The 24636-nt window shown below is 44.7% G+C and overlaps 1 protein-coding gene across 1 annotated transcript in view; it reads left to right on the top strand.

The window, feature by feature from the left end:
* Nucleotides 1–24636, top strand: part of LOC310667552 (neuronal acetylcholine receptor subunit alpha-7-like) — a 107985-nt gene that overhangs the window by 9066 nt on the left and 74283 nt on the right. The window contains exon 2 of the mRNA XM_083420188.1: nucleotides 22889–23028. Within this exon, the coding sequence (XP_083276314.1) occupies nucleotides 22889–23028 (140 nt within the window). The remainder of the gene's footprint in view (nucleotides 1–22888; nucleotides 23029–24636) is intronic.

Genomic DNA, 24636 nt, shown 5'->3' with positions numbered 1-24636 from the left:
ACAGCAAACAGTCCAGTGGCATTCCCGAAGCAGCCAATGAACGGAGAAAGTTGAGCAGACACAGTGTCTCTGCCTTGCTTGTCTTTTATCCTTCCCAACCTTGATTTGTATACTTCAAATGTTCCCATTCCTATACATTTCTCCCCTTCCCAGCCCACCGCTTTTGGGTTCTTACTCCCTTTTACAAGCTGGTGGCAGCTAAAGCGGTTCCCTTGGGCATCACAAATACACGCACTTGTACAGGCATTCCCAAACTTGGCCCTCCAGATGTTTTGGGACTACAATTCCCATCATCCCTGACCACTGGTCCTGTTAGCTAGGGATGATTAGAGTTGTAGTCCTAAAACATCTGGAGGGCCAAGTTTGGGGGTGCCTGCACTAGTAGATTGCCAATGTTTTCAGCTTCTGCGGTGGTTTGGTGTAAGATGGTCTCTTGGGCTCCCATACCACTCTATGCTTTTTGACTTTCCCCCCATACTGCTTTATGATTCTTGATTTTTTTTTCCATTTTAGAGCAATCACTGTGGGGTACTTTGAGGCAATACCTCTTAAGACCTGACAAAAGACTAATGATTGCCAATGAGATTCAGCAGAAGTGTCTCAATAGGTGCTAAGATGGCTCAAGAAGACATAAGTGATAGATGGAGGTGACTCACCCTTATTTCCTCCACTAAGTGGGCTGGGGAGGGACGCGGGTGGCGCTGTGGGTAAAAGCCTCAGCGCTTAGGGCTTGCCGATCGAAAGGTCGGCGGTTCGAATCCCCGCGGCGGGGTGCGCTCCCGTTGCTCGGTCCCAGCGCCTGCCAACCAGCAGTTCGAAAGCACTCCTGGGTGCAAGTAGATAAATAGGGACCGCTTACTAGCGGGAAGGTAAACAGCGTTTCCGTGTGCGGTTCTGGCTCGCCAGAGCAGCGATGTCACGCTGGCCACGTGACCTGGAAGTGTCTCCGGACAGCGCTGGCCCTCGGCCTCTTAAGTGAGATGGGCGCACAACCCTAGAGTCTGTCAAGACTGGCCCGTACGGGCAGGGGTACCTTTACCTTTAAGTGGGCTGAGGGGGGGGGGGTGGAGAGCAGGAAAGCTAGGGGCTGATGTGTGAGAGATCAAAGCCAAGTAGCCTGTAGTTGTTTGTGAGGCAGAAAGACTGAGAAGAGCTGGATCTCAGGATTATACACACAGGAAGTGATGGAAGGTTGGTAGAAGAATCCCGAAGGCTGAGAGTCTGGTAGAAGGAAGGAAAGCTCCCAGGTGAGAGCTGGGAGGGTCCACCATTTTATGCGTGAGACAAGTGTTAAGATCTATTATTATTATTATTATTATTATTATTATTTCATTTCTATACCGCTTTATATTTTTAAGAAAAGATCTACCTTTGAGAGACGACTCTCTGTTTTTTTCCTCTCTCTGTCCCCCCATATATATTTTTCTCTTTTGTTTTTGTTTTTATTTAGACTAGTTTGATTCTGGGCTTCCACTGCAAATCCTGCCTGTGTACAACCTGCTTCTAAATTCCTCTGAACATTTTACTGTTACTTGTTCTGTGGTAAAGAAAAGTCACCCAGCAAAGACTGAGAGCTGCTTTTCTTTCCATACTAAGTGACTGAGGATTCTTGATCTTGGAAAACAGGGTTGCCCTGGTACAATTTTGACACAAATTAAGGGCAGAAGAGAGGTGCGAATAGGCAAGCTGATAACAATGATGATTGATGTTTGAGAAAAATATATTCATTTTTTGTCCCAGAAGCCTATGCACCCCTGCATAAATATTCTTATTGCGGCATTCTGCACATCCTTGAGCCTTGTAAGACTGAAGCTATGCAAGCAGCCTGCCTAATAGATCTTCCATTATTACTGCTACTTATCTATCATAGTTGTAGAATTTATTAAGGGAAGTATGAAAAGATGGGATAGATGGATTCTCATCTTAAATTTGATTCAATCTCATCACTTTCTGTCTCTGCTCTTTTACCTATCTTTGTAGCTATCTGATCTTTCTGTCAAATCAGAGTTTGGGAGCTGCAAACAAGATTGTCTTTACAACACACACCTGTAGTGCATTCACAAACTCAGGTCAGGTGCTTCAGATAAGGAGTTCAGAGGAAGCCTAGCTAGTAAAGGTAGCATTGTTAGCACTTTCTGCTTATGATGTATGTGAGAGAATATTTTGGGGCGTCACTAGAATCCAAAGTAGTCTTGAAAGACAATGGGGGTCAAAGGAAGGGAGCTTCCCAGTGTTATGTACTGGAACATGAAAGGAAATCTATGGTTTGGGAGATGCCAGGAAACAAATACTGTATTACTGTCAGATCACAGTCAGGAATTTTGGTAACATTAATAGTCCATTGTTTTAGGAATGCTGAATGAACTTAGCTCCTCACTTCATTAACCCTCACAGAGTTGCCATTTAAATATCATATGACTATAGAGGGATTTCATCTAGAGTGTGGGTCCTCCCACCAATACTTCACTGGGACAGGAAGCTTCCTTCCTTACTACAGTACAGTGGTACCTCAGGTTACATATGCTTCAGGTTACATACGCTTCAGGTTACAGACTCCGCTAACCCAGAAATAGTACCTCGGGTTAAGAACTTTACTTCAAGATGAGAACAGAAATCGTGCTTCGGCGGCGCGGCAGCAGCAGGAGGCCCCATTAGCTAAAGTGGTGCTTCAGGTTAAGAACAGTTTCAGGTTACGAACGGACCTCCGGAACGAATTAAGTACTTAACCCGAGGTACCACTGTATTTTGATTTCTTCTCTACTCCACCAGCTCAGAATGATCACTTGGGTAAGTTTTCTTTGAAAGCTTTTGAAATGCATTTTTGCTTATCACAGCTACCATTACTGTGCTTTTGGTTTGCTCCTACACTCTATGGTAAATACTACTTCAATATTTCGAAGTAAATAAGCCTCAAAAAGACACTTTCTCTAGTCTTGCCTTTAGGTTTTGTTGTGTTTTTTTTGGCCAGTGTAAATCCTGACAGAACCCCAACAAAGGGCTGAGAGAAACGCTTCTTTCATAGGACGTATTGTATTGGCTAGTTAGCCGATAACTTATTGTTGTCTAAATAATGGAGGGATTAGATTCTCCTAGGGAGACAGTAGCATAATAAGAATGTGAGGAGTGGTGTATGTGAGAAATCTGCTTTTTGTGAAGCGTTCTTAATTTCTGTTTTTTATGCTGAAGTGTGGTGGGAGGCCAAAGCTGTTATTGCTCAGCGATGAGCCCTTTACATATAACCAGAGACTCTTTCATTTGCTACCTAATTGTTATTTCTACTCATGAATGCTCTGACCAATCTAGAGCTGGTCACATTGCCATGCCTCGGTTGCCCCCAGATGTGAAAACGGGCTAATGTCCTCTAAGTGCGGGTGGCGCTGTGGGTAAAACCTCAGCACCTAGGACTTGCCGATCGCATGGTCGGCGGTTCGAATCCCCACAGCGGGGTGCGCTCCCGTCGTTCGGTCCCAGCGCCTGCCAACCTAGCAGTTCGAAAGCACCTCCAGGTGCAAGTAGATAAATAGGGACCGCTTACCAGCGGGAAGATAAACGGCGTTCCGTGTGCTGTGCTGGCTCGCCAGATGCAGCTTGTCACGCTGGCCACGTGACCCGGAAGTGTCTGCGGACAGCGCTGGCTCCTGGCCTATAGAGTGAGATGAGCACACAACCCTAGAGTCTGGCAAGACTAGCCCGTACAGGCAGGGGTACCTTTACCTTTACCTTTAAGTGCAACACAGGGCATATATGTGTTTTACATGCACTTGATTTGCCATACAGTATGTGGCTTGCCTTGATGTCTTCCATCCTACGGAGCCGCTTGCATGCTTGTATACTGACATAGGCCCCAACTCTATGGGGCTGAGGACAGCCCAGCCCCCTCAAATTATATACAGGGATGGGGCAGGCCTCCTTGCCATGGTGATGGGCTTCCCTGGCCTCGTGGCTTCTCCTGATGCGTGTGATGAGTCAAACAAACAAAATTTTCTGCAAAAGTGTTCTCTCCACTTGTGATTCCCAGGAACTGGTATTAAGAAACATAAAGATAAAGGTAAAGGACCCCTGGATGGTTATGCCCTGTCAAAGGTGACTATGGGGTTGCGGCACTCATCTTACTTTCAGGCTGAGGGAGCTTGCGTTTGTCCACAGACAGCTTTCTGGGTCATGTGACCAGCATTACTAAACCATTTCTGGTGCAACGGAACACCGTGATGGAAACCAGAGTGTACAGAAACGCTGTTTACCTTCCCACCACAGTGGTACCTATTTATCTACTAGTGCTGGCATGCTTTCGAACTGCTAGGTTGGCAGGAGCTGGGACAGGGCAACGGGAGCTCACCCTGTTGTGGGGATTCGAACCGCCAACCTTCTGATCAGCAAGCCCAAGAGGCTTAGTGGTTTAGACCATAGCACCACCCCTATTCAGAGACATATTGCCTTTGACACCAGAGGCAATACATAGCTATCATGTCTAGTAACCATTGATAGCCTTGTCCTCCACGAATTCGATGGATCCACTTTCAGAATTACCCAAGTTGGTGGCCGTCACAGCACCTTGTAGTAGGGAATGCTGTAGTTCAGTTCCGCATTACAGAAAGCAGGACCTCCTGTGTGAAGATGGGATTCAAGAGTGTGGGAAGGTAAACAATAAGCATCCCCTGGCCTTGAAATCAAATAGTCTAGATCAGAAGTAGCCACCTGTGACATCCAAAGGAAGGAAAGTCTATATGCCTGTGAAAGGTTGCAGCTAATTGTGTGTGTGGAATGTACTGCTGCGTCTTGCTTTGTGGCTGAAAGGATGCTGGTGACGGCAGCAGTGGCTTAGAAAGAAAGCGCAAATTCACTGTTATAGATAACACACAGATTTTCTGCCTGAGGGTTGGAGCTAAGCTTGTAGGGCTGTGAAGAAAAGATAAGCCATTGTACGAATGGTTCCTCGTCTGAGCTGGTGGGGAAATATGGGTGACCTCCAGCTCAACTCCTTTATGAAGCTGTCAAATTCTGATTTAATAACCTGCGGTAAATAAACGGCCACTGGAATTTAATTTTTTTTTTTTAAAGGTGGCAGAATAGTCTGTTTTGCCAGAATTGTAACTTTGAAAAGTTTTTTCTCTCTCTCTTCAAGCACCACCACCAGCACCACCACACTCTTGGAAATGTATTTAGTTATGACAAACAGCAACCCATTTGTAGCAGAAAAATGTAGTTTTTCCTCAATCCTGAATCACTTGCACTCATCTTCAACATGCTGCTTCCAATCTTGATTGATTCTAGATCCTGCCATCCGCAAAGTGTGGTATGTGCGTGTAATGGTTCTAGGGGTTGCTCGTGCGTAAGCCGGTGCCGACACCTGGCTGGGTTGCCTGAGTGAACCTTTTCTGTCCGGACAGCCACTCACCCGTGACTGTCTCAATCGCTGGCAGAATCCGTCAGTGGGCGTTTCTTGAACTTCTTCCAGCAAAGAAGCTCTTTGACGCCTAGTCTCCTCCTACTCTCTCTGCGCGAAAGCCTTCTGCGCAAGGAGGGCGTAGGCAGCGGAGGACCCTTCCTCTCCCCGCTGGTCCCCGGCAAGGAGTCATGGGACCGCCTCGCCGCTTCCCCCATATGCCCCCCTTCTCCACCGGTGCTATGCTGATTCTCTTCCCCAGAAGATGGGCTGCCTCTCCCAATCCCGGGACGCTCTCTGGGATCCCTCTGGATTTTGCTCTCTCCCTCCAGCACTGATGGCAGTTCCCTGACAGTGATATGCATTTGAAACCCTCCCTTGGATGAGGTTTTCCACTCCTTCTCCACAAACCTCTTAACATGCCCCACGAAGAATGAATAAGGAAGTGGTTCTAGATTCAGGTAGGTAGCCGTGTTGGTGCGCACACGAAAGCTTACACCCAGAACAAACTTAGTTGGTCTCCTGCCAACCTAGCAGTTCGAAAAGTAGATAAATAGGTACCACTCCGGCAGGAAGGTAAATGGCGTTTCCGTACGTTGCTTTGGTTTGCCAGAAGCGGCTTAGTCATGCTGGCCACATGACCTGGAAGCTGTACGCCGGCTCCCTCGGCCAATAAAGCGAGATGAGCGCCGCAACCCCAGAGTCGGCCACGACTGGACCTAATGATCAGGGGTCCCTTTACCTTTACCTTAAGGTGCTACTGGACATTTTTTTTATTTTTAAAAATTTATTAAGGAAGTGATGAATGAGATCCTAGCATACACATACCTGTCAAGTGTCACAGAAAAAACAGGACATCCCTTTTTTTTGTGGCAGATCGTGACGGCCATTTTGGGTACCACGATCTCACATGCCACAATCTTGACCCGAGAAAAACATTTTTTGTAGGGTGAAATCACAGCACAGGCCACATGAGTCACCCAGGAGCATATGCCAGAAGATGTGTGTCCCTGTTATTTATCTGAAAAAGTTGGACAGTATTGCATACATTAACCCAGAACTTCATAGGGCAGGTTTGGGTACACCCCTCCCTGCAATGGTCAGGGCTGCCTATGTCTGTTTTCAAATGGACACACTGTGGCGTAATGCAGAATCAAACTGCAATGAGCTTATTTTTTTAAAATGAAACCAGTTTTCCAAGAAGTGCTTTCTAGGGGCAAAAGGTATGCAATAGATCAAGACTGTGTGTGGACCATGTAGAAAAAAACAAGTCCTTGGTCTGCATCAATTCTAGAATACAAAGTAATATATACACACAATGCCATGTGCACACAGCCTACAGCTGCTGAGTGTAATGTAATCTCAGAGTTCCAGACCCAGAGCTCTTGCACCCAAGTAACATGGGTGTAATAATCTGCTTGGATCCCACCTGTAGATGATCAGAACAGGCCTCCTTTGCCTGTGTAGGGTGTATAATTTCATGGGTGTAGCACTGTCATATGTTATGGGACTTGCCCAAACTTCTATGTAGAAGCGATGTCTTCCTATTTTGTAACCTGTGAGATGGGTCCCATTCTAGATTCAAACCATTATCCTTGGTATAGCTTCCTGGAAATTAAATATAAAAGGTGAGCATTAAGTGTGAAGCTCATGCATGTGTAAAATTAGGTTCGTGTCCTGAAATACTTGGAAGCTTTGTCTGAATCTTTCTGGATTGCCACTTCTGAATATTTTAAAGGGAGACTCTCCATATTTTATTCACGCACATCACATCACACTAACTTAACAAGAGGCTCATGTATTTTGCATTGGGACATCTCTACCTGAGTACAAAATGTTAAATGGGAACCATCCCTTGTACAGAATCCTGGAGTCAGAAAATGTCAAAGGGGTTTCAGTCTAGCTGTGAAATCTTTAAACATGACTGTGGGGAGCCTCTTTTCAATGGGCTTATCCCATAGTTTAACATTTTTAAAGTCCTGCAAGCCCATGGGCAGGATCAATCACTTGGGTCCTTCTCCCATGAAAGTCTCACCCCCAGCAGGGCATTTCGTGATAAGGATTCACATAACTGTCCACTCAGCTGCTTCAGGATGACTCCTTGGGAAACAGTCCCAGAACGCTACTGAAAGATTTGAAGGGTACCTGTTGCTGTGCTACAACTGTACAGTGAATTCTCCAAAACTGCCGTCAGGCATTCGGCTCATGCACGCAAGAAGGGAGAGTGGGGTTTTCCAGGGTTCTTAATCATGGAGGGAGACTCTATTCTCTATTCTCTGTAGAGAGCCAGTGTGGTGTAGTGGTTGAGAGAGGTAGTCTTGTAATCTGGGGAACCGGGTTCACGTCTCCGCTCCTCCACATGCAGCTGCTGGGTGACCTTGGTCTAGTCACACTTCCTTGAAGTCTCTCAGCCCCACTCACCTCACAGAGTGTTTGTTGTGGGAGAGGAAGGGAAAGGAGAATGTTAGCCGCTTTGAGACTCCTTAAAGGGAGTGAAAGGCGGGATATCAAATCCAAACTCTTCTTCTTCTTATTATTATTCATAAAAGGAGAGTCTCCTTTTCAGATGTCTGCCTTCCAACTTGTGGAAGAGAGTGCTCCTCCTCAAAAGCATGGCGCTTTTTACACAGGAAATGATTGTGGGAAGAGGACTTGAGCATGCAGCTGATAAGAAGCCACGAGAAAAAAATGGCGGGCTGATTTACTGTATTGTATGGGTCAATACATTCCAGAACTAACTTCTAACAAATGGCTTTATTTGTCCATTGAACAGCAGTGCTGTAAGCCAAGTTTTAAATCCCCAAGGCTGAATTTCACACCTTGGCTGTGGTGAATGCCAGACATAAGGTTTGAAACTAATTAATGATGATGAAGACAGGTGCACTCACTATGGGGGGCATTCTGTATGAGGGGAGCCACCAGTGAGAAACCCCTGTCATGGGTTCCAACTGGCTGGGTGGCATCATCCATATGGCTGATATTCGAGGAGGCGATCTTTCAGGTATTTCTGAGTCCCAAGCCCCTTAGAGCTTTGTATGCTAGTATTTGTTGACATTTCCATTCCACCTTAAGGAGCAGATGTGCGGAATTGTTGCATGTCACATGTCTGTTTACATTCCAGCATAGCTTGCTGGGAACTTCTGTTGTGTATAGCTTTTGCTTTTCTTGTTCTCTCTGAGACGACGAGAGAGAGAGAGAGAGAGAGAGACAACATGTTTCTTTGTCTTGATTTATGATTAATAAATCTGTAGTTGTAGTATGCTTCCACAAGCCTCACACCTATTCTGTGTGCGCAGTTTGCTCTGCTGATAGTGTGCCCTGGCTTTGAAGCCCGGGTCGCTGATTTACGTCAGGCAGAGGCCGATGGTCTTCACAGTGGGATGACTGGAAGGGAATGGCTCAGCTGGGGCTAGCTAGCTGGAAGATTGGAAGGGACCACGAGGATCCTCTAGTTCAACCAGTGGAGGAATCCCTTACCCAATGTGGGGCTCCAGCCCCACAATTGAGAGTCTCATGCTCTACCAATTGAGTTATCCAAGCTCAGGATTAGTGACACATAGTCCCAGTATGCTGCCCCACTCACCAGTCTGGCAGTCATATTTTGCACTAGCTACAGCTTCCTGAAGGACAGCTCCATGTGGATTGCCACTTCTGCATATTTTAAAGTGTTGGAATGTGTCCTTGCTTTTCTCTGGAACCTAGCCTGCTGTACAAAAGTACAGGAAATATAAACAGTCATGGAATATGGAGCTGAGCTCCAAACACTGGCATGGAATATACAATGCAATTTTCAGGTAGTCATCTGCACAGAAGAAACCCATTTTGGCCATGCCACTCACTGAAGTCTAAAATTATCCATCGAGCCTATGAACAGTTAGCACTAGTATAAAAAGGTAAAGATACCCCTGCCCGTACAGGCCAGTCTTGACAGACTCTAGGGTTGTGCGCCCATCTCACTCAAAGAGGCCGGGGGCCAGCGCTGTCCGAAGACACTTCCGGGTCACGTGGCCAGCGTGACATCGCTGCTCTGGCGAGCCAGAGCCGCACACAGAAACACCGTTTACCTTCCCGCTAGTAAGCGGTCCCTATTTATCTACTTGCACCCTTTGACATGCTTTCAAACTGCTAGGTTGGCAGGCGCTGGGACCGAACAACGGGAGCGCACCCCGCCGCGGGGATTCGAACCACCGACCTTTCGATCGGCAAGCCCTAGGCGCTGAGGCTTTTACCCACAGCGCCACCTGCCTCCCTAGCACTAGTATATCCACTGTAATTAGCAGATGCTCACTTCATGGTGGGAAGCAAGGCTTGTGAATTGGCTCTAGCAGGCTTTTTCTGTTTTCAAGAGGTAACACATCTCATCAACACCACGGAACCTACCTCCTCAAAAATTACATTTGCCAGTGTCTTTTCAAATGCTTCAAAGTCTGAGCCTGTTGCTTTCTCCATGTAGCGGGAACTTGAGTGATTTTTAATTTATTCTTTGATCAGGAGAACATTCCATTTTGTACGGTCCAGGTAGGATGGGGGAATGATCAGAGTTATGAATATTTTAAAAGAACATTCTGTAGATAGGTGGAATCTGACTTTACAAAAAAGAATCATTCTTCTCATGTCAATCTTATTTGAAAGAAGTGCAAGGAAAGGAACGAAGATGACATAGCTCCCGCCAAAGGAGTTCCTTGCGGGTTGGGACAGAGATGTATTTTTAAATGCAAGTTTCAGTCTTACAAGGTAGTTGAGAGATGACAGATGATTTTGCCCTGTACATTTTGAAACCAGGTTAAAAAAAGGTCACCTAAACCACAGTGACATTCACCCTGCAGACAAGTAAATGACAGTATAGAAAGTGGATACAAAAAGGATGAAAGCCCACTAGATGACAGTAAGATATTTTTCTTAAGGGATGATGAAAACAGAAGATATCTGTGTTGCAGGTTTCATATTCAGGAATCACAAAGGCTTGGATTTTGCCCGGTTGGAATGTGTCTTTGAACTCTTATGACACCTCTTTCTTTTATCTCTTTCTTTCTGTGAGTAGAACCTATCCTGCCGTACAAAAGCCAAATTTATATGCGTTGTTCTGTTCACTTCTGGCCCTACTCACAATGGCTCTGTAGCCCTTACAAGGTTGCCTAGAAAGGAATGCAAAAAGGTTCCTCACCTCTGGTGTAAACCATCCTTAGATGTTAGGCATAGGTAGGCAAACTAAGACCCAGGGGCCGGATCCGGCCCAGTCGCCTTCTAAATCCAGCCCGCGGACGGTCCGGGAATCAGCGTGTTTTTACATGAGTAGAATGTGTGCTTTTATTTAAAATGCATCTCTGGGGTATTTGTGGGGCATAGGAATTCATTCATTTCCACCCCCCCCCCCCAAAAAAATATAGTCCGGCCCCACACAAGGTCTGAGGGACAGTGGACTGGCCCCCTGCTAAAAAAGTTTGCTGACCCCTGATGTTAGGGGACAATATCCTAGCCCAGCCATGCCCCCCAACATGCTTATTTTCTGTCTGGTCGAATGTTTGTAATGAAGGAACAATATTTATTTATTTATAACATTCATACCCCACTTTTTCTCCAAGGAGCTCAAGCTGGTGTGATTAGGGTCTCCTCCCCCTCCATTATCTCTTCACAACAAGCCTGTGACTGGCCCAAGACCAAAGCTTAATGGCTGAGTGGGGATTTGAACCCTGGTCTACCAGGTCCCAGTTCAAAACCCTAACCACTGCACCACACTGGCTACCTGATCCCACATGCATGCATATATAGAGTTTGATTCCAATGCATACCTGTGCTCTGAAGTGATGCAGTTCAGACACGTAGATTTGTATTGCAATCTATGGAGCTCTACCCATAAACAACTAAGTCCTGTTGAGTTAAATGATAATTCCTCCCAAGATAAGTGTGTAGGACTGCAACCTTAACTACTTAAGAATAGCTATGCTTTTGGATGAGTGCCAAAGAAATAAACGAAAACCTGCCAGGGAACAATTTGGACAACAGTTACGGGAGGTAATTTAGAATATGACTGAAAAAACTAGCGTGCCAGTTTGCTCAACTACTTCTTTTTTTCTTGTTAGCAAAACGCCTAAGTACTTTGAAATCTTCTTCCCAGGCTCCAGTCACATCCCTGCTTTGTTCTTCCTCTTCAGGCAGCAGATTTATGGATCAGACAAATGAAGTCATGACTTTTTGTACAGATTTGTTTTTAAAGTAATATATTAAACTTCAGCTGGGGGCTTCTTCACAGATGTCATTCCTCCTGGAAAGAACGTGGTCCTCAGAGTCTTATCCTCTTAACGAAGTTCTGATCCTTCATATTTTTATTTCCTTCAAGCACTTCTGCCAGACAGCGCTCATTTCCATAGCTAGGAACTCTGCCTGTAGCCCCAATGAAAGGAAGAAATTAATTCCAGGGTTAAATGGCCAGCAATGTGAAAGGTAAAGGGAAACTAGGAGAGTTGTTGTTGTTGTTTAGTCGTTTAGTGGTGTCCGACTCTTCGTGACCCCATGGACCAGAGCATGCCAGGCACTCCTGTCTTCCACTGCCTCCCGCAGTTTGGTCAAACTCATGCTGGTAGTTTCGAGAACACTGTCCAACCATCTCGTCCTCTGTCGTCCCCTTCTCCTTGTGCCCTCCATCTTTCCCAACATCAGGGTCTTTTCCAGGGAGTCTTCTCATGAGGTGGCCAAAATATTGGAGTCTCAGCTTCAGGATCTGTCCTTCCAGTGAGCACTCAGGGCTGATTTCCTTAAGAATGGATAGGTTTGATCTTCTTGCAATCCATGGGACTCTCAAGAGTCTCCTCCACCACCATAATTCAAAAGAATCAATTCTTCGGCAATCAGCCTTTTTTTATGGTCCAGCTCTCACTTCCATACATCACTACTGGATGAGAGGAGAAAGAATGAGCAAAAAGGAGATGTACCCCAAGCCCAGCAACTGTAGGGGTGTAGAGGGATGGAAAAGGAATCTCTCATACTTGGAGTCTAAAGTGGTCTGATCTGCTATTCTGTTATGGATGGGTTATGAACTGGATTGAATTGAATGATTCACTTCACAACCCAGAGTCAAGTGGATTTGATACGAGCTGGTCTGGGGGTTGCAGTCTGTCTCTGCTCCCCCTTAAAAAAAAGTTTTTCTTTAAAAATTCAGAAAGTGTTATCCTTCTGCCCACAGCCTGAGTGAATGGTGAGGGGAGACTGGGTAGGAATAATTCTTCGCCTTGCTCTACTTTCCTAAGGAAAACTTCTCTAATACGAGAAACTGCTATCTGTCCCAGTAAAAGAAATGTGTGTAGCTAGATCTGGGTATGTTGATATCTATTGCGCAGAAAAGAAACACCATGAAATATATTTGTAATGGTTCTAGGGGTTGCTTGTGCGTAAGCCAGTGCTTATCTCCCCGGCTGGGTGCAAACACCTGGCTGGGTTGCCAAAGTGAACCTTTTCTGTCCGGGCAGCCACTCACCCGTGGCTGTCTCAATCGCTGGCAGAATCTGTCAGTGGGCGTTTCTTAAACTTCTTCCAGCAAAGAAGCTCTTTGACGCCTAGTCTCCTCCTACTCTCTCTGTGCGAAAGCCTTCTGCGCAAGGAGGGCGTGGGCAATGGAGGACCCCTACTCTCCCCGCTGGTCCCAGGCAAGGAGTCATGGGACTGCCTCGCCGCTTCCCCCATCTGCCCCCTTCTCCACTGGTGCTACGCTGATTCTCTTCCCCAGAAGATGGGCTGCTTCTCCCGATCCCTGGACGCTCTCTGGAATCCCTCTGGCTTCTGCTCTCTCCCTCCGGCACTGATGGCAGTTCCCTGACAATATTATTCCATCATTCCAGATGCAATGATAGCTATACCGGAAGAGGAACATAAAGTATGTTTGCAGCCTGATGTTTCATTCCTAAGTGCCTGTCAACAGAAGTGGGAGCATTATTGCCAGATCTGGATCAAAACTCTTTAATCCAGGCTAGCCCCTGCATTATCCTCATTAGTGGAACATTCAGAATAGCAACAGAAATCAGCGGTGCTTTCCGCAGCTTCCTGGATACAAACCGGGCTGCTACATCCAGTTTCTATTTTACCCTCTGTATATTCATTTTAAAACCAGTCTCTTCATCATTCATTCTCCCATTAGCTCAGGTTTGATCTTTACCCTATTATCATCTTCGGTCACTCAAAGCACTTTGTAATTACTTGTTTTCTATATGCCGTATACGCCCCAGTTTTCAATGAGTTAAAACCAAAATGGGTTACAAAAACAATAGAACAAATGGCAGCTTTTTAAAAGTCGTAAGTATATATGGTAGGACAATTTTCCATGTATGAATTCCTCTCTCTCTCTCTCTCTCTCTCTCTCTCTCTCTCTCTCTCACACACACACACACACACACTGATCACTGGCCTCCTTTTTTCTTCTCCCTTCTTATATCAGTTTCACAGCCAGAACAAATGTATCTTGGGACAATGAATTACACTGGTCACATTCACAAGTCATACTAAACTGTGTCGTCTCTTCTCTTGTGCACTTTTGTGAGGCAGCGTTCAGAAGCTTTTGCTTTTTCCTCAACTGTGGTCCGACATACAATCTGGTACGACAAACTATGGATCATTTCAAACATACCAATTTCAAACCATGGTTTCAAAAGTGGAAACTAACACTCAACAGAGTTGACCATAGTCCAGGCTCAAAGGACATTGCACATGGCGGCTAATGGAAAGCTAAGCTTTCCCTTTTAGTTGTGTGGGAAGAGAAAAGGGAAACTTGAGAGCTGAGGGCATGTTGCAGCTCACGTATGTCCCACTAAACTGTAGTTTAACGTGACTTGTGAAAGTGGCCAATAATACCTTAAGGCCATTTTTTTTCGCAAGTGTGACCCAAGTTTTTGAGAGCACCACTCTAATCTGTGCTACATTACATAGGCAGTGTACTATGGGTATGGATATACCATACAGTACACAAACTGCCATTTCATTAACTGTGGTTGGCAAGTTGAATTATGGATCACATAGAATCATAGATTCCTGCAGTTGGAAGGGATGATGAAGATCATCAAGGCCAACCTTGATGTTTAATAGGTTATTGTATTTTAGTGTTTTGTTGGAGGCCACCCAGAGTGGCTGGGGAAACCCAGCCAGATGGGCGGGGTATAAATAATAAATTATTATTATTATTATTATAACCCCCTGCCCAATCTTTTGCCCAATGTAGAGCTTGAACCCATGACCCTAGGGTTAAGAGTCTCATGCTCTACCAACTGAGCTATTCCTGTGGGCCTTTTTATGCTTTTCCAGTGCATATTGACAATTCAGCTGAGTATGTGTGTGCATAGATATAAAAACAGATGTAGCTAAATAAGTGTTTCAAAGGCATTGGCTAGGGTTACCCTTATTACTTCACAGTAAACAGAGCTATGGGTCTTCCCAATCATGGAGTGAGACAGGAGTGGGGGAACAAACAGAAGAGGGGAGACTGCCACCCTCCAAATTGTACACCTGCGCATAACACCAAATCACTCCTAGCTGGTGCCAAAGGAGTGCTCCATTTTCTAATGAGCGCAAGCCATTCATTTTTGCCACCTTTCCCCTTCAGAGTGGGAGGTCCCCTTTAAATGTCATGTTTTCTCTTGGGAGTAGGAAAAGAGGACTAGCATGCAAAGCATCGTATCCTGTTATGTCTTGAAGCCAACTCAACTGTTTAGAAAGGGCACCGTCCTCAAGGCTGGGACTGAGCCAACTCTGAATGCATGCAAGGAGCCTTGAGAAGAAGAAAAAAAGCTTTGCATTTGCATAGTAGCTTGCAAGTAACAACTTTCGGCTATGTTCCTTATACACCCCGACAGTCCTTCACATCATCATATTTTGCTTTTCTGTCAAATACAATGGTTAACCTTGACTATTTCTGGATATGCCTGATGCCAGAAAACTGGGCCAGACAACAATACAAAAACTACCGTAATTAAGGCTGCAGTCCTAACCTCACTTACTTAGGCTGGCAAGGTGGTTTTCTAAACTTTGTCTCCCTGATTTCACCAAGTTAATAAGGGCACATGATATAGTCTGTTTACAAGAAACCTGGCCGTCATGTCACATCGAATTTGCAGGTTTTAATGCCTTTGCTGTTCTGGCAACCAAAAGCCACAAGAAAGGTAGGCCTTTGGGTGGATTGTTAACCCTAGTGGCTCCCCATATTAAAAAGTGAACATATCCTGTTGACAAATGCTAGCTGTAAATTACTAGTAACGAAGATAGTGCTAGAGAGCCAGGAAATGTTATTGTTCAATGTGTATATCCCTCCCACTCCCACTATCACAGCCAAGAACCTACAATGGGATCTTATTACACATGTGCTTGAGAATCTGGACTCCATCTGCCCTGACTTACCTATCATCTAGACTGGAGACTTACTTAGGCAGAGGCAGATTTTGGGGAGCATGACCAGTTTGGTCACAGTGGGCGCAGAGCCAGTATGGTGTAGTGGTTAAGAGCAGTAGACTCGTAATCTGGTGAACCGGGTTCGCTTCCCTGCTCCTCCACATGCAGCTGCTGGGTGACCTTGGGCTAGTCACACTTCTTTGAAGTCTCTCAGCCTCACTCACCTCACAGAGTGTTTGTTGTGGGGGAGGAAGGGAAAGGAGATTGTTAGCCGCTTTGAGACTCCTTAGGGTAGTGATAAAGCGGGATATCAAATCCAAACTCTTCTTAGGATTGCACTGTTAATCATCGTTTCCTGTCCCTTAGGAGAGAATTCCCAGCACTCGGCCCCAACTACACTTCTCCAAACCCTTAAGGCGACGCCGAATGCTAGTTGAGCTGTGATAAAACTGAAACAGATGTACAAGGTGGATTTGCCCTTGTGCTAAAGACGTGACTTCTAATCTAAAGGAATTGTTAATATATATTAGCCTTTATCTGAAGGAAGTTGCTGTCTTCCATATTGTTAATCAACTTGGAAGTCTTCATGGAAGGTAATCATTCACCTGGAAGAAAGAAAACGGGCACATTCTGTATTGCAGCCTATTCTGCAGGTAATTCAGGTACCGGGGATTGTAATACTGGTGTGCATTTTGATTTCTATCACAAGTTTTTCCCCCTGGCAGTTAACAACCCTCCGCACTAGTGTAGCTAAGCATATTCTGGTCACATTTTCCACCTTTCTTCTTTCTATATAACATCCTGTGTTATTTCCCCCCCTTTTTTGCAGGGGATGAGGGTTGTGTTATTGTCCATGCCATCTGCATTGGACTTGTGCCTTTAGTAGTAGCCTCAGGTGACCTGAGAATCAATTCTCAGTCAGGCCAGCTTTTGCTTTGCCAAATATTGAGGCTTTAATATCCAGAAATAAATTTGGTTGGTTGTTGCTCCATAAACACCCAGTGGGACCTGAATGTTAGATTTAACAAAGAAATAAGTATGAAGGTTGTATCAAAACAGATTGCTTCCATAAGTAAACAGGATGCCCAAAGATGAGGAATACTGAAATACAGAGCAAGAAACTTTGGAGAGATCTGATGAAACTGGTATCAGAGCTGTATCATTACGGAAAGCATATATATTGCTGCTTTTTGTGTTCTAAACTCGGTGTTAAGTATATTTTATACAAGTGCTTGCTGTTGTTGGCAAATGCCATAATGCTGACTGCACTAAGGAACGAAAGCAGACGGGACACATTTATATCTGCGGGGATTAAATGGCATATGGCGGTAGCACGCTTTATGTTCTCGGAAATCTGCAAAATATACCAAGCAAGCCGTCTGCCTTGCAAATCTCTGCCAAAGGAATTGAAGCGTCCTGCAATGTTGGGAAGGCCATTTAGGCTATAAGCTTGCTATCCTCATATTCCAGTGGTTTCAGTGGGTGTGAATGAGACTCCAAAAAAGAGAATAGGTGGGTTGCTACTTTATTGCCCCAGTACTGGAACTTCAATCCTCTGTACACTTACTTGGAAGTAAAGCTAACTGAGCAAATTGGGACTTGACTTCTTCTACATCTGTGTAACAGCCTCATATAACCAGCATGCATAAAGGAGTTAAAGCCATAGAGTAAGCTGTCCTGACAGGCTTAGCTAGCTCACTGCCCCCTACCTTGGGAGAAAAGTAATCAAGCCTAATGTACCTGAGTCTACCTGAGAAGCTCAGTGTGTAAAGAAGTCTGAGCTGGTTACTTCAGGCTCAGACCTCATGGCTCTAACAAGCTTCTTTTGAGATCCTATACCAATAATTTCGGAAGTTAGCCAAGTTCTACTGTCTGAGTTTTCTGATTGATGCATGGAAAAGCACATGAAGCTGACCTTTTGGAGAGTTTGTAAGTAAACCATTTTTTTTTACTTCCCAAATGTGTGTTCTTTTTCTATGCTATAGGAAGAGGAGAACTTTGGAAAGATCTTAGAAAGGCAAATTTTAAAGGTCTAACAGACCTATTTTCATGCTTTACTTTGCTGCATATATTGTGATTTTAAATCTCTGCTGGGGTTCTCTCACCAAAGAGTACTTGCCCCAAACTCTTAGCATCCAGGTAGTATCCTTTTATACCTATTTTATTTTTCCTTGCCACCAACAACATCAGCACAGTGTCTTCCAAAATTTAGCATTGCACAGGACTTCCAACAGTGGAGGCTAGTCCATTAGGCCAAATGGGGTGCTGCCCCACCAATGTCAAATTCTGTTCCTTCCATATTCCCCCCCATTCATTTTATAGCACCATTTTGCTATAAAAGTGAACGAAAAATAGCAATGAGAGGCAAACAGTAATTAAAGCCTCTCCTTCCAGTGAAAACAGAAGCTGACGCTGAGGTGATCAAGAGAGATTATTCAAGGGGCAATTGACACAATATTCACTAGCAATCTCACTGCCACACTCAACAGGAACCAATAAAACAAGCAGGGTTTTAATTAACATCAGAAAGAATATTTGCTGAATGGGCCTTCCTTGTGGCTAAACATTATAGAGAGATCTTGCCCATGGAGAAAAGGCACTGCGCGGTAATATAAAATTGTATTAAGTGCTGTGTGGAATCTCTTATTTTAATTCCACTCTTGGCTAATTGTGGAAAAGTAATGCTTCAGTTTAGGAGCACTCAAGAGTTCCAGTCTGAAAGTTATCTCTATTAGGGAAGAGAGCATAGTCAGAGTATGGTGTGACAGAAGAGGACAATATATAAAAAGGTCAATTTCTGGAGGCAGTAAAGAGTTGGAGGAAGCTGAATCTTGAAGAGAAGGAGGTCTTCTGAACTGGTGGTTTCCCAATCCTGGAAATAGGAAGGCAGCCTTTTCTAGATGGGGTTGCAGTCCACCTGAATGATCGGGTAAGTTGTCTGGGGGTACTCCTTTATTTGACCCTGTCACTGAGGCCCAGGCTGCCTAAGTAGTGTAGAGATTCTTTTTCAGACCCAGCTGGTTTACCAGCACTGACTGTTCCCCCTCAATATCATTTGGCAGGGGGCTGGACCCCCTCAATGTTGAGGGGCTGGAGGAAGCCGAGTGTGGGCTTCTTTTGAGCTCGAGAAAGGAGGAGCCGCTGACCATTGCAGCTGTGCCATGCTGGGCTTGATCTCCAGACTTTACAATGTCACATGTGTGTTGTATGCAAGATGGCGCCTCTGGCCACAAAGATCCATTCTCTAGTGTGTGTCCACCTTGTATATTTTTCTAGGGAACATTCGCTTTTGTTATTGGATAGCCACAGCATCATTGTGTATGTGAGAGAAATCTGTCAGGAGCTCATCCTACACTCGAGTAGGAACCCTGGTAGAGACACATGCCTGACTGGCATGTTCTCTCCCTCCTGGTCGTTTGTTCGTGAGCTTCAAAAGCTTTCTTCTGCCCTAACATCACAGCGACCAATGGCAACAGACCTTGGCACACTTAGGGATCTGCAGAGTCTGTGCAGCTTGCGTGACAGACCTCAGTAACTCAGCATTTGGGCTAATCTACTTTATTTACATATAAACACCCATGGAGCACTGCAACATGGCTCCCTCTCTCTCTAGCATCAGACAGCAAAGAGAAAAAGAACAAAGGACAAGAGTCCCACTTCACGGAACACAGTAACACAAACATCCTGTCTCCGTCACTTCCCACTCTGTGGAGTCAAAACATACACTGTCATGTGATAGACAACAATCCTATGACTGCAATCATGGAGCAGGAATTCTAACAATATTGTGGAATCTCCACAATCAGGACATGGAAAGTCTGAGATTGTCTGGAGCAGGGTGGGTGGAAAAGCAGGAATGACAGCTCTGTTTAATTTTGTATTATGTCATACCCACATGGTAGCCATGTTGTGTTATGCTATGCCCCCATGGTAGCTATTTTGTGACTTGTGCCCACATCACTTTCTTAAAATTCAAAGTGTGTGCAGTAGTCCAAAAGGGTTGGTAACTTAAAATATTTCCATATTGCCATGCTCAGACTTTGAGGTTAGCTGGCTCTCCTGGCAATGTCAATGCAACTGAGGTCAGGTGATAAATGACTTGCTGGGGGACCTACTCAGCAATGGCACCCTGGCTGTCGTTTGGCTGGTGCCTATTTTAGTCTAATTTTTAGTCGAAGATAGCTCTCTATTCTCCCTCCAGGCCTTTGGATAGACTTCTGAATACGTCGGGCATTACAGATGTCAAATGAATGTACTGCTTTTAGCTATATGTTGTTGCGTTGTATTTTATACTTTTGAGATCTCCACCAGGATCACTTCACAATGAAGGATGCAATATAAACCCTAGAAACATATATGTTATGTACTGAGTTGAATAGGATCCAAACTGCAGCAATCTGATTGGTCCTAGAACAATAGGATCCAAACTGCAGCAGTCTGATTGGTCCTAGAACAATGCAGCAGTATGATTGGTTGGCAGGAACCACCCAATCATGCTCCAGATATAAGTGAATCCACAACCTGATTGGCTTACAATAGAATTCCAGAATTAGCCAATCATGTGCAGCCCATTGTGTAAATAATGTATATAAAGCAGATACTTTGAGGGGACATTCATTCATTCCTCCTCACCACTATGAGCTGAATAAAGAGCATGAAATCACTTTGCGACTCTGAGTATATTTCAATATACGTAAATAGACACTCTCCCTGCACTGCTGTTTATAATTTAAGAAGACAGTAACACTTAGTATTTAGACCTTAGGTGGATTATAATAACGTCTCATCATTGCTTCACTTGCCAATCATTATTTACCATCTGTGGCCATAGGAACCAACTCCTAGGAGCCAAGGTCCCTTCACCCTGTCTGATAAAATATTTGAAGGGGCTGGGTTCCCCCAAAGTTGATGGGCATTGCCATTCAAATGGTGTGCATCAGCTTACTTGGCCCACCAATATTTTATTCAAGTTGGCACCCCTGTCTGTGACACAACCATCCCTGCTTACTTCCAGGAGCCTCAAGCAGAAAAGCTGCCCACAAAGTGGGATAGAGCCACTCCACTAGCTTCCCAGGAATGGACCTCTGTTGCTTACCAAAAGTGAGGGTGAGGGTTGAGGTGGCAGGGAGGTTGTCATAGTGCAAGCACAAGAGCAGAAGTGTCAGATTGGCTCCACCAATGCGTTTGCACTGCAGCAACCTCCCTGAATACCTCTTGTGGACCTTGACATCCCTTTCTCATGTCTGGCCCAGATTACAGGCTGTTAAAATTACCCCATAATAGCTAGTGGCAGCCGCTGAAAAATACAATCTGCACGTATCTGTGTAGCTCTACCCTGAGTTGTGTTAATTGGATGGTATACAGATTGGATGGTATACAGATTCAGGGACGCGGGTGGCACTGTGGATAAAAGCCTCAGTGCCTAGGGCTTGCCGATTGAAAGGTCGGCGGTTTGAATCCCCGCGGCGGGGTGCGCTCCCGTTGTTCGGTCCCAGCGCCTGCCAACCTAGCAGTTCGAAAGCACTCCCGGGTGCAAGTAGATAAATAGGGACCGCTTACTAGCGGGAAGGTAAACGGCGTTTCCGTGTGCGGCTCTGGCTCGCCAGAGCAGCAATGTCACGCTGGCCACGTGACCTGGAAGTGTCTCCGGACAGAGCTGGCCCCCGGCCTCTTGAATGAGATGGGCGCACAACCCTAGAGTCTGTCAAGACTGGCCCGTACGGGCAGGGGTACCTTTACTTTACCTTTTTTATACAGATTGCACAGCATGGAATCGGCATTTGTGTGGTGCATTATTGGAGAACTTGCGAGCTTGGATACGAGTGCACATTTGTGTTTGTATAACTTTTCAGTTGTTACTCTGTAATTGTCCTTTTGTCATTTTTTTACTTCAGATTTCTTTCTTGTCCCCGCAGCACATTTTCTTGGTTCCATATCTACTTTTGCTCAGGAGCTATATTGCAAGAAGAACAACAGATACCTTGATTAGATAGGCTAACCATGTACGACACCAACAGCTGCCTTGGTGACTTGCCAGGAACCCAACCGCTCTGCTTGCATAGGAATCTGCATAATATTATATTAAGAAAAATTAAATCTGGATGCAAACAGACAGATACAAAACACCCTTTGTTATGCTAAAAACCATAGGTGGGGTAAACAAGCTTTTCTCTTTACTGTGAGAACAAGTGACAGCTCCTTCAGTTCATAAAGCAGGTGACACGAAATCTACGCAAACTGCAGCAATAGCGAAGAACATTCTCATGTTTCCCCATTCCCTGGAGAAAGTTTGCAATAACGTACAGCTTGATAAGACATGCCTCGCTAAACATTTGGAATTGTTAAGCGGCGTTGAAGTCTAATAAAATGTAACGCTCACTTTACTTGTTCTCAAGTACAGAAAGGATGATGCGTGTGTTATTTCCTCAAATGAGTGCACAGTGTAGTTTCGTTTAATGAACTTTGCGCAAAACAGACAGAGCTGAGCTCTGCCATCCACACAAATAAAGGGATTTTCAAAGAGCCGCATGAAGTCTTTTTCTCCTAAGCTGAAGTCATCTATGCTTTAAGAATTAAAATTACATCTGTATTTCACTCTCACTCCAACATGGTGACCTCATAAGCATCACCAGAAAAAGAGGACTCTGACCTGTGTGGAAATTATGCTGGCATTGCCAGCTGATGTTAACAAGAAAAATATTCCGTGAATCCTGTTTTAAACATATAAATTAATATAGTCAGTCCAAAAACGCATCTAAATGAAATTTACGACTGTAAGCCACACATTCAGATGTAGAAAGGGCAGCGAGATCTTCAAACAACTGGGTGATAGATGTTTGCCCTTGCAGTATCTTAGCTACCTTAAGGGCTGGCAGAACCCACATTTGTTGTCCACAAAACAGGGTTACAATGTCAGTGTGTGTGTGTGAACATCTGGAAATATCAAGGATTTCTCGAAGACAAAGTTGGTGTGAGCAGTGATTTCTGATCACTGGGTCTACTCCTGACACCAGTCATTCCCAAGTAACAGAACTGACCAGGGATTTGAACCTAGTTCTGCTGATATACACACAGAAGGCTGAAAAACACTGTGTCATGATTAAGATGCTCTCTTAGGGTGCTTTTTTCTTCTTCCCATAGTCTCCCAGCAAGGTGAAAACCAAAGACGGCTCTACAGAGAATTACTGAAGAACTATAACAGCTTGGAAAGGCCGGTAGTGAATGACTCACAGCCCCTCGTCGTGGAGCTGCAACTGTCATTGCTGCAGATAATTGACGTGGTAAGTTGGCTTCCTGTTCCTTAGCAGCTCTTAAGTAAAACAAATTAAAAATCAGTTGTGTATGGAGCATTGTTGATCCAGGTGAACAAGGATCTCTCTGCAGACCTGTTAAAATATATAAGTTATCCCAGAACACATTTCAACCACCTTATTCTAAAACAAGATAGTTAAATAAAGGCAAATATATAACTTTATTCCAGTCTGTCCAATCTTGTTAACATTTGGAGTGGGATTTTAATAATGTTTTTAAAAAATTGATGAGCCCAAGTGGTAATGTTATTCTTTAATTAAGGAATAGTCAACTCAACGTGGCGCCCTCCAGATATTTTGTACTACAACTCCCACCATGATGGACTGGCACATGCTGAATGGGGCTGAAGAGAGTTGTAGTCCAAAGTATTCAGAGTGTACTGAGAGAGTTTGGATTTGATATCCCGCTTTATCACTACCCGAAGGAGTCTCAAAGCGGCTGACATTCTCCTTTCCCTTCCTCCCCCACAACAAACACTCTGTGAGGTGAGTGGGGCTGAGAGACTTCAAAGAAGTGTGACTGGCCCAAGGTCACCCAGCAGCTGCATGTGGAGGAGCGGAGACCCAAACCCGGTTCACCAGATTATGATTCTACCGTTCTTAACCACTACACCATACTGGCTCTGCACTGACTACCCTTGTTCTGATCATTCCACATCCAGCCTTTCTTTTGAGGGCCTTTCCGTGTGGCTTTGTAGCAGCTTAGCTTTTAAAGTAAACCCAAATGAGAATGTGTGAGATAGTAACACGCTTTTATTTCTTTTAAAACTCAAATTCTGTTTCCCCCCCTTTCAAAAGCACTCAGTGGTCTGTAGTCATAAAAATATGGCACACCTAAGAGAGAGAATGTTGCAGATTTATTTATTTCATAAAATTTATACCCCACTTGATTGTAAAAACAAAAACCTTAAAGAAAGAATAAAGCAATAAGGTGATTGGTGTAACAACAACTATTTCAAACATTCCAAAGAACCTTCTACGTCTGACTCTTTGTGGGTGCTGTCACTAGAAAGCTTTTAACCACAAGAGGCGGATAATTTTGCCTGTCAAAATTGATTTTGTCAGTTTGCTTCTAATGGTTGTTAGCACGGAATCTCTGGGGCTGGGTGACACTAATTGCGCTTTAATTAACCCAAAGTTAAAGTGGGGAGACTGGTGATCCTGAATAGTGGTGGCAGCGGCAGGTGGGGGGTGTGTGACTTTGGGTATGGGGAGAATTAGTGATGGATGGTCACACATCAACCCCGCCCCCATATCCAATTTCAAATGATTAAAAAACCCCACCAAAATTAATTGAGCAGATAGCCATTGGATGTCTGGAAATTAATCCAATTTTATTCCTGAATTAATTTTGAATCAGCAAAGCCTCTAGGCCCTGCAAGGTAATTAGGACATAACCAGGGCCCAGAGGCCTCTGTGCAACCTACACACTTCCACTGCAGAGAGGCCTCTAAGTCCCGTTTGCTCCCAGCCATCTGACTAGGGTGGAATCTGGACACATACCAAAACAAACTTGCACTTTGACATGCTTTTGAACTGCTAGGTTGGCAGGAGCAGGGACCGAGAAATGGGAGCTCA

Source organism: Podarcis tiliguerta, assembly GCF_965153285.1.
Source record: "Podarcis tiliguerta genome assembly, chromosome: 17".
Lineage (NCBI taxonomy): Eukaryota > Metazoa > Chordata > Lepidosauria > Squamata > Lacertidae > Podarcis > Podarcis tiliguerta.
The sequence above is the reverse complement of the archived record's forward strand: the minus strand, read 5'-3'. Positions and strand labels throughout refer to the sequence as shown.